The 11,235-nt window shown below is 29.7% G+C and overlaps 1 protein-coding gene across 1 annotated transcript; it reads left to right on the plus strand.

The window, feature by feature from the left end:
- Positions 1-6,495: 6,495 nt before the first annotated feature.
- On the plus strand, positions 6,496-10,111 carry LOC124926915 (protein trichome birefringence-like 35). The gene is made up of 7 exons (XM_047467242.1): positions 6,496-6,865; positions 7,347-7,559; positions 7,652-7,928; positions 8,029-8,200; positions 8,287-8,483; positions 9,017-9,169; positions 9,404-10,111. The coding sequence occupies exons 2-7, from the start codon at positions 7,352-7,354 to the stop codon at positions 9,738-9,740; spliced, it is 1,344 nt and encodes a 447-aa protein (XP_047323198.1). The 5' UTR covers positions 6,496-6,865; positions 7,347-7,351; the 3' UTR covers positions 9,741-10,111.
- Positions 10,112-11,235: the final 1,124 nt, after the last annotated feature.

An 11,235-nucleotide genomic window follows, 5' to 3' on the forward strand; every position in this document is an offset into this window, starting at 1 on the left:
AAAACAATGAAAGGGCGCGTTGGCGTAGTGGTTCAATATTCAGATGCAAGGGTGTGTGGCGGAAGAAAGGTCCCTGTTCAAATCTTGTTCAACGAATACTTTCTTTAATAGAAATCTGACGTGATAAAATGACTCTAGTCATTCATATTGAAACAATTCAATTTTTTTTTGTAGAAACTATGAGATGAATGAGTAGTCAATGATTTCTTGGTAGAAATCAGACTCGTATGACTCGTCATTGATGTAAAAACCATTTTAATTTCTTATGTATAAATTATGAAATGAATTGAGTATCCTAGAAATTTATTTTATAGAAATTTAATTTGTCAAAATGATGCTGTCATTAATCTTTTGAGGCATTTTAATTTCTTGAGATTAAATAAGTTGTTTGTGTTAAAACTTATTCTAATTATGCATTTAAAGAGACACGAATATGTTAGTCGAAATTGTCTTCGCAATTAGAATTGTCTTGGTGAGAACAATCTACTCATATTTGTTTTGAGAGTGCATACTCACTTTACGTCGATTATTATTCAAAATATGGCAATGTAAGTGCTTCAATTAAGATATGAAATATATTTATAGATATATTTTATTTGATTATGTTGCTAAGTGATTATTTATATATATATATATATATATATATATATATATATATATATATATATATTAGCTAATAATACGATGATTCATTTTCATTCATAATAAGTATGATTATATAGCAATTTGTATACATATATGAATAAAGATCTATTGTATATGCATTTTATTTTAATAGATAATTTGAAATTTGTCACAAAATTATGTGTCTTTTGATTGACAATTTTTTTTTATAGAAAGTTAGATCCATCTAATTAATTAAGAAACGAATAATTGATAACATTAATAATTATTTATATAACTAATTAGTTTTATATTTGATTAAAGATAAATGGTCAATATTATAATTAATTGTAATAATTAATATTCTAATTAATTATTATGTATTTTGTTGAGATATTTTTAATGATATATGAAATTATATATATTTGCTTAATAATATATGATATGTCAATTGTTTGATTATGTTTCTAAGCTATTCGATTATATATTTGGCATACATTGTTCAATTCATCGTAAAGACTTACTTAATTTGATATTTTTAAATCAAATAATTAAAAAAAAAAGTCTTGTTTAATTTGAGAAAAATATGGCAAACGTGCTTATATAATGGGATATAAACGTGCAACCGAAAATAAATGTTATAGCGGCTTCGGCCAAAGATGCTTGAAACATTATGATTTCTTTTGTAGAAATTATGTGACATGGTTAATATTAATTTTATTAAATATTCTAATTTCTTTTATAGAAATAATGTGATGAAATATATATTTTAATTGATTAAATATTATAATTTTTATGTACATATTGTGTGAAGAATGATTTATATATGAATAAACATTCTAATCTCTTTTATATAAATTATATTTTATTCAATTAAATATTTATAATATAGGTATATTATTAATTGTATGATAAGTATAACAAAATAAAATTTGTTAAAGAATTATTTGACAATCTTTTGATTAGAAATTTTGATTTAATTCACACATAAGTGCGTGATTTAAAAGGATACCAACACGAATGTGGGAGAAAATATTTTTATTGATAATAACACAAAAGTAATTGTGTATATTATGATAAATAAAAGATAATTTATTGTTAGAGAAATATGTTGTTGGAAAAAATTAAAAACAAAGTAAAGAAAAGAGTTAATTAAGTGAGAAGTAAATTACTTAGAAATAAACAAAAGTTATGAAACATTAAATAACTGAATTTTGATGATGTTTAATTAGAATAAAGTTAGATGTTTAATTAGAATAAAGCTACGTTGTCTATTTTGTTGTCTATTTTGTTTTGTACAGGTGCATAAGACTATGCTAACTTAGACGTGGTCTAAGCAAGCTAATAGACGTCAAACGTAGTTAGACGTGGTAGTCTACCTACTTTAGACTTGGTCTAAAGGGAAACATAATTGTACGTGGTAATCTAGCTCCTTTAGACTTGGTCTAAAGGGAAACGTAGTTAGACGTGGTAGTCTAACTCCTTTAGACTTGGTCTAAAGAGAAACATAGTTAGACGAGGACGTCTAACTCCTTTAGATTTGGTCTAAAGGGATGCGTAATTAAACGAGGACGTCTAACTCCTTTAGACTTGGTCTAAAGGGATGCGTAGTTAGACGAGGATGTCTAACTCCTTTAGACTTGGTCTAAAGGGATGCGTAGTTAGACGAGAACGTCTAACTCCTTTAAACTTGGTCTAAAGGGATGCGTAGTTAGACGAGGACGTCTAACTCCTTTAGACTTGGTCTAAAGGGATCCGTAGTTAGACGAGGACGTCTAACTCCTTTAGACTTGGTCTAAAGGGATGCGTAGTTACACGAGGACGTCTAACTCCCTTAGACTTGTTCTAAAGGGATGCATAGTTAGACGAGGACGTCTAACTCCTTTAGACTTAGTCTAAAAGGATGCACAGTTAGACGAGAACGTTTAACTCCTTTAGACTTGGTCTAAAGGGATGTGTAGTTAGACGAGGACGTCTAACTCCTTTAGACTTTGTCTAACGGGGGACGTCTAATGTCTTTCTTTAGCAGCCGTCTGAAGAAAGCATACGTCTAACCACGATCAACTAGTTGTCTGCTACTCCTGCTCCACTCACTTTTGTACAGTGTGACAAGACAATTAATTGTATCAAACGAACGAACTCCACGTACGCAAATATCCTTCCAACTGCCTATATAGTACAAGACAACTTTAGAGGATATTCGGTGCACTACAAGTTCGGAATATTGTTGAGAATATTGTATGTGAGAATAGAGGTTGTTCTGCTCAACAGAGAGTTAGCTAGCTCAGTAAGTTGTATTTGATTAAAAGCATTTAGTGAATATCCTTTCTGTTGTGGAAGAAGGGGTGACGTAAGAGTTTTATCTCCAAACATCCATAAAACTCTCTGTGTTCTTTACTTTTTGCCATTTATCTTCCATCGATTCAAAGCTTCAAATTCGACGAACACTTCCGCACTTGAATTCGTTTCAAGAGTTCGAAAGATTTGTGAAGAATAGAAACAGATATTAATCCCTCACAGGATTATTATCGAATCATTTATCATAAGTTGTTATAAATAGTCAGACCCTAGTGTCTATAATTAGCACCGATCCTAACATATGTTCTCTACAAAAGATAAACTTACGCAACTTTACCAAAAGAACTAAAATAAAAAGAAAATGTTTTGTTTATATTTTTGAGTTGGTGCTCAAATCGATATTTTAAGTTTGAGGATTTTGAAATCAAGATACGTGTCATATTTTGACATTACTTTCATAAAAATTTAAAGAACCAATGTCTTCAAAAGGATTTTATGAAATAAATGAAAAAGAATGTTTATAATGTTTTGATATGACTTATAACAAATTTTATAATAATGATATAAAATTTTGATCATACTTTTATTAAAAAGTGAATGTGACAATTATATATATAATGAGACAATGAAATTTATTTCATTAATTGCCTATTGTACGATACATTTATCGTTGGAAATTACAATAAAAATAATTAATTCTACTAAGGATGTGAATTGCAGTACACGAAATATCATGTTGTTATCAAATGATGTATTGATATTACTAATTGAAAGACTTTACGTCTATAAATGAATATGTTTACAATTGAAAGTGCAATCTACGTATGAAAATCTTCTTAAGAAAATTATGATTGATAGATTAAACGTTATAATCTATAATTTTGACTTATGTCAAAAAATAAAATATTTTTATGCAAAATATATAATCGTTTACACGATGGCAGAATTGTTCAAAGATATTTTGTCTACTAGTTAGCCAAGTAAACAGTATTTTCATAAAAAAATTGTTTAAATGGTAAGCATGTACAAATGACTATGCTTCTTATTAGAAGATATTTCCAGATTATCTATGAATGAACCAACGAAAATTTCTAATTATTATGGATAAGCTTAGAGTCTATGACAAGTCTAGACATAAATGTCTTACACATAATGTCATTAAACTATACTCTCTAATAGAGTTATCACATTTGACTATGTTAGTCAAAGATAATATTGTGGATCCACTAATCAAATTATTGAATAAAGAGTTAGTTTGAAGTCTTTTGAGACATTAACTTACTATAAGTTGGTATGAAGGAAAACTCAATCTATGTAGACTAGAGATCCATGAACTAGGTTCAGTTGGACAACCTAATTGTACTGACTTGGAAAGTTATTGTTGATGATTAATATTCCTATGAAGAAACAATATATATTTTGACGAGGATAAACATAACTCTTTTAATGATTCTTTATGAGCAAGGAGATCACATATGTAAGAGAGAAATGGGGTCGCTTTGAAGGAATTGAACGACACATGTCGAGACCCTCTCACAGAACCAGGCGCGTGTTCCATGGCCAAAACGGACACAACCATGAGAGCTTGACATGTATCAGGAAGAATTTTAAGTGAAAGTGTGTAATCATTTACACAATTAATAGTAAAATAGTTGAAGGACACCGATTCTACTAATCGGTTAGTAAAGTTATATAGTTTCATAAGGGAAGGTTCAAAAGATTACAACTAGATATCCTAGGTAGAATTCAACTATTGAACCTTTCACCAAGTTAATCTTTTAATTTTCATTAATGTGGGGGATTGTTGGAATTTTAAGCTAATTATATATAAATTTCACTAATAAATGGAAATTATAATATGAGTAATAAAATAAAATGAAATTTATACGAAATTCAGAGTGAAATTTGATCCAATTGTAAATATTAATTTGTTTAATTAACATTTAATAGTTTGAAGCAATTTACAAATTGAAAGGATTTAACGTTGTTAATTGTCTAGAACCTGTGGCTTGTCGCATGTGAATAGGAGTGAAGCCTTACAACCAGCAGACTTGCTTGGAGAAGGCTTGTACACTTTCCACACCCTGAAAATAAGGTATTTGAACTTACTAATACAATGTAATGTGTCTTTTTTCACTAAATAAAATGTGAGGGCAATGAAGAGGCTGTCAAAACCACCCATTAGATCAATAATGAAAGCAAATGTAAGGGAAATGAAGAGACCGTCAAAAATCGTTTGTTGGATCAATAATTAATTTATGATTTTATTTTTTATTATAGTTTATCTTTTCAATAACATATATCCATATTCTCTAATATAATAACCTGTATCAATAAACTCCAACACATGAAACGATAGAATTGTTTTAAAATAAATATGTCTAACACATGTCTTGAATCAACAATCAAATTCAGTGATATTGTTCTTTGTATATTTAATTTTATTTAATTTATTTTTAATATCATATGTATATATATTTTTTATATGTTTATTTAAAGATAAAGAATATTAACAAATTATAACTTCAACACATAAACTCACAACTCACATTTATTGTATTATTTAGTTATAAAAAATTACTTTCATCTGACATTGTCAATCAATTTTAGAAAAATAAATGTTAATAATTAACATACTCAAGTGAACACCGAATTAAGTTCGACTCAATTGCCTCTGTCAAAAGTTGAAATTCAAGAAGAAGGAAAAATAACACTATCCAGACTTCTAGAAAAATATGTTTTGAGAAACTAATTAATTTTTAACACATTTTCTTAAAACTTTTGATCATTTGGTCTTAACAATGTGTGCCATCAAACCTTTAATCATATATTATTGAGTTAGAACTAGTTTTAAAAATTCAATCACAACCAAATATTAAGATTCAAACAATTTTAAATTCAATAAAGTAGATCAAATAATCATGTCGAATTGTAAAAATTTCAGCAAAATTTACAACCTTATTTTCCATAGAAGTCTACAACCACTTCTATTAGGATAAATAAGAAATTATATGAAGTTTAGGTCAAAATGTCATGTTACAATATCACTCTGAACAATTTAATTTAGTTTAATTATTATATTTAAAATTTAAATGGTACAAAACTAAAATAAAAATATTTTAATATTTTGTTAAAAAAAATGAATAATTGAATTTGAGAAAAAATAAGAAAAATAATCCACATTAAAGATGTTCATTTAAAAAATTTATATGGACTAGTGGTACGGTACCTGACAGTTAATTTGGTCCATATTTGTCTGCTAGTTTGACTTCATGACTTTATTTTGATTATTTTTTAATAATTGATCGATAGATATTAACTAAAATATTGATATAAGTTAAATAATCCAAACCTAATAAAATATATACTCCATTCCAATATCATAACTTCCATCCCACAAAATCCGGGGAAATGAATCGAGAATGTTCTTTGAATGATAATTGGTTTCTGAGATTACTTTAAAATTAAATAAATGACTTTACAATTAACAATTTAATCATATAATTTTGACATTTAAATCCAAAATAATCTGAGAATGTTTTTATAACCACTTATTTAAATAATGTCGTGAATCAAACAAGGCCCTAACAGTAACAGTGTGAAATGAGTCAGTCCATTTGGGGAAGAAGCTTTGGTGAGAGATAGAGAGTGAAGAGTAGAAGAAAAAATGGAGGGATCTGAGATTCGGCGGAGAAAAGCTTTCTTCAGCGAGAGTTAGGGGATCATCTTGAACACATCTTCTCCGAGATTGAAGCGATTTGAATTTCGGTAATCTACTGGACAGAAATAGAGACAAATTCGAGTTGAAGATAGATTTGGAGGAACCGATAACTTAATTCTGATATCTGCCTCTGCCGGTGGCTATTCATGAGTGATTCAGATTGTGGATAGAGCCTTTGCTTCCTGAAGCAAGATCTAGTCCATGAGGAGTAGGCTGTTAGGAATAATTTAACTTCAGAACCAGGTATAATCTCTCTGTTCTATTGTTCAGATAAAACAAGGTTCTAACATTGTGATAAAGAATGTGAAACTTCTATCATGTTCTTATATAATCAATCATGTAGATGAAGCTAATATCCAAGGAATCTTAAAAGTGTATGAATTAAAATGGATTAAGGAAATCATAGCTAGTTCATTTAGCATGTGTTTGTGCAGGCTCCACAATTTATGGGTTTGAATTATTTTATTAGAGATTAACTATTTGGATGAAAATAACCATATATAGCTATCTTGAGTCTTGACTGTAAAAAGTCTAGCCTTGCCACCGATGGAAATGTTGAAGTGGGGCTACCATCCTGGAGATCTTCTTAAAATTATTTGGATGAAAATATTTTAAATACAAGGAAGGTTGATGTCGGTAGTCCAAATTTGGTCTAATTTATGAGGAAAACATTATTGATTCCTGTAAATTTCATTTTCTCATCTCTCTTTCTCTCTCCTTCTAGGGGAAATGCTTCATAGATGGCAGAAGAAGAGGACTCATTTCCCTCTTATTATTGCCCTGGTATTATGCATCTTCTTAGTTTGTTCAATTCTCTTAACCGAGCGCAGCATTCAGCAAATCTATGGTGAAGATCATCGGCATACTTCACTCAAGCAGGCATCTCTGCTGAAATCCACCGTTTTAGCTAATTCTACCTTTCCTTCCACTTCTCCAGGTTAGCTTCCTCTTCATCTTGACTGTATTTGTTGTTTTCTTTATGTAAGCTTTTGAATGTAAAAATGTGTGGTTGTGTTTGGTATTTGTTAGTTGTTTTGGACAGATTTACTACATGTAGATCCACTGTTAAGTACAATGGCCGGAAACCAGGATGGATGGTTACTCCCAAGTCATTGGATCCTCATGGGAGTGATGGAAGCTGTGACGTTTTTTCTGGAAAATGGATATTTGACAATATCTCTTATCCACTCTATAATGAACAAGATTGCCCTTACATGTCTGATCAATTGGCTTGCCACAAGCATGGAAGGTCTGATCTGAGATATCAGCATTGGAGATGGCAGCCCCATGGATGCAGCTTGAAAAAGTATTGTTCTCTTACCCTAATTCCGAGTTAGTCCAATTTTGCAACAATAATCTGAATTTAAAATGACTATATTTCTCTTTCTGGTTTTGTATAACTATAGATGGAATGTTATTGAGATGTGGGAGAAATTGAGGGGAAAAAGACTCATGTTTGTTGGAGATTCACTGAACAGAGGTCAGTGGATTTCAATGGTGTGTTTGTTACAGTCTGTAATTCCAGAAGACAAGAGGTCTATGTCACCAAATGCTCATCTCACAATATTTAGAGCAGAGGTAAAGAACTTTAACTGAAAGAAGATAAGACAAGGAAAGTTGGTTCAACAATTGTATTGATTTTATCAATGAACATGTTTGTGCAGGAGTACAATGCGACAGTCGAGTTTCTATGGGCCCCGCTTCTTGTCGATTCTAACTCAGATGATCCTGTAAACCATAGATTAAACGAAAGAATCATGCGTCCAGATTCAGTTCTAAGGCATGCAGCTCTGTGGGAGCATGCAGACATTCTAGTTTTTAACTCTTATTTGTGGTGGAGGCAGGGACCTGTTAAGCTGCTGTGAGTATACACTTTTTATCAAATGGATCGTGATCCAAAATAAATCTACATTTGTTTGCCAAGAATCGCAATGATTTGGATCATGATACATGAAGAAAAACTCAATACCATATTAAACAGAAGTGACATTTTATAACCTCGATCATTATCTAGAAAATAATTTGTATACCAAACGAAACATTTAAAGAAATCACTATTTGAAACAATGTTTCTGTTGGGTGTCAGATTCAATGGGATCCAAATCAGATCATATTTGGAAACATAACTTAGTGAAATCCGGATTCAAAATTTTATTATGGTTTCTTATCTAGATTTTGATTCAGATCCAGAAAGTGTTTCAAAGTCTGCCCTATATAATGGATTATGATCCAAAAAAATCTTATACCAAACAAAAACTTTTGTTTACAATTTAATTTTGACGATTTTTCAACGTGATTATAATTGCGACAACATATCAGTTTTCGGACAAGCTTAGTATGTTACTTGCCCACCAGGTTCCAAATAGTTTATTTATGCTTGGTTTACTCTTGCAGATGGGCCGATCAAGCCAATGGAGTCTGTGAAGAAATAGATGGTCTAGGAGGAATGGAGTTGGCCATGGAAGCCTGGGCTAATTGGGTGGCTTCCAATGTTAAACCTCTAAAGAAACGAGTCTTCTTCGTTACTATGTCTCCAACTCATCTCTGGTTGGTAATCTGTTTGTTTTTTTTCTTTTTGACAGATGTTCATTTTATTTCCTCAACTTGTTCCAAACTTTAAACAAAATAGATCAAATTACTTCCCGTGTTATGTTCTTAAATCATCCATATACAAATTTTGCATAATTCAAGTTTTTTCTTTCTTTTTCAAACTGAAGTAATTTGAGCAGCAGGTTGAGAAAGCAAAATAAACTTATTTCCTTTTTTGAAATTTAATTTTAGGAATAGAGAATGGGAGGAGCCTGGAAGTGAAGAAGGAAACTGCTATGATGAAAATATTCCAATAAGGGATAGTTTGTATTGGGGAAGTGGGTCTGACCTGCCTACAATGCAGATGGTGGAGCGAGTGCTTAGCCTTCTTGGCTCAATGGTATCTGTGGTGAACATTACTCAACTGTCGGAGTATCGAAAAGATGGACACCCTTCTGTTTATCGCAAGTTCTGGGAAAAGTTGAGTTCAGAACAGTTGAGGAATCCGGCCAGTTATTCTGATTGTATTCATTGGTGCTTGCCTGGGGTGCCTGATGTGTGGAATGAATTGCTTTTTCATTTGTTGTGAAAACGATTTTTTGGATTTCCTTTTGAGTTTTTCACACGTGGTTTTGAGGTTTTATAGTAATTGGGTTTTATAGTAATTGGTCTGATAAAGAGATGTAAAGAGAGCAGTTTCCTAAAGGCTAAAGCTAAGTTGAAGATGCAGGCAAAAGGAAAAATGTGTTGTTTTCTTCTCCACTTTATTTGGAACTTGTAGATAAGCTTGCAGTTAATGGAAGATTCATGATGATATCTACCTATCTGTTTTTTGTGTGTTAGTTTTTGATGATTATGGTTCTTGGCCTTATTAATAACCTACCAATAACGAATTTGAAGGCTTAAATTTTGTTTTCTTCAATTTTTTGTTTTGTCTAGTTTCCTTGTAAGGAGACAATTCATGATTGTGCGACTACTTTATTTGAAACTATGATTTTAGAATGAAAAGATCTGTTATGTTTTTAAATCTCTCATTTGATTCAAAATCATAGTGTGATGGGTATCATTCTATGATTCGATTTAATTGCAACAGACCATATTTAATTGCAACAGACCATATTCCACTTTTTATGGAACTATATCACATTATAAATTTGAGTAATATTTTTGCATGATTCATCCAACAAAAAATGTATTTTATTGTAAGACTACAAACAATTGATGATCTATATATTAAATTGTATAAACAATTTACAAAATTAAATTTATTAATATTCCACAATTATATAATTTGTTGAACTTTAAGAATGACTTTATTTAAGTTCCTAAACGAGGAGGGTTTGAGTAGAACAAATTGAACGAATCAATGAAATAATGTCGAAATAATCACTATTAAATATTTTGAACAGTTGGAATTTATTATTAGTTGAAAAAACAGTTGGAATTTATTATTAGTTGATGCTCGGTAAATACGACACTTTAACCCTTAATGAGTTAAGTTTGTGGAATGTAATTGCTCTAAAGATAAATAATTTATTTTGTAAAAATATTTAGAAGGTATTAAAAGATAAATTATTATTTTAAAAAATAAAAAGTATTTTAATATTTTGATTTATAAGTTGAGTAAAATTTGATTAGAGATAATTTTTATAAAATAAAAAACCCTTTTAATATCGATATTCCAGACTAAGAGCTCGTTTAATATGAGCCTCATTCAGTTATATAAAAATTAATGATAGATATTGATGAGATAAAAAATGTTAGGTAAAAGGACTACATTTAATAAAATAAATTTTATATTTGTTTAAATAATTAGTATTTTAGTATATATATTATATATATAATATTATATATATAATATATATAGGAAAAAAACTCACTTATATATACAACTAACTCACTTACATCTATGTTGTGAGTAAAAGATATTTAAACATACGTACTATCAAAAATTAGTTCATTTAGCCTTTTTAGTAAATATGGTTAATTTTTATTTTTTAATTAATATATTTATTAATTAAATTTTAATATATTTTCTCTCTTATTCTTTTTCGTTAATAAATGAACTTTCTATTTTTATCTTT

The sequence above is a fragment of the Impatiens glandulifera genome, chromosome 2, assembly GCF_907164915.1.
Source record: "Impatiens glandulifera chromosome 2, dImpGla2.1, whole genome shotgun sequence".
NCBI lineage: Eukaryota > Viridiplantae > Streptophyta > Magnoliopsida > Ericales > Balsaminaceae > Impatiens > Impatiens glandulifera.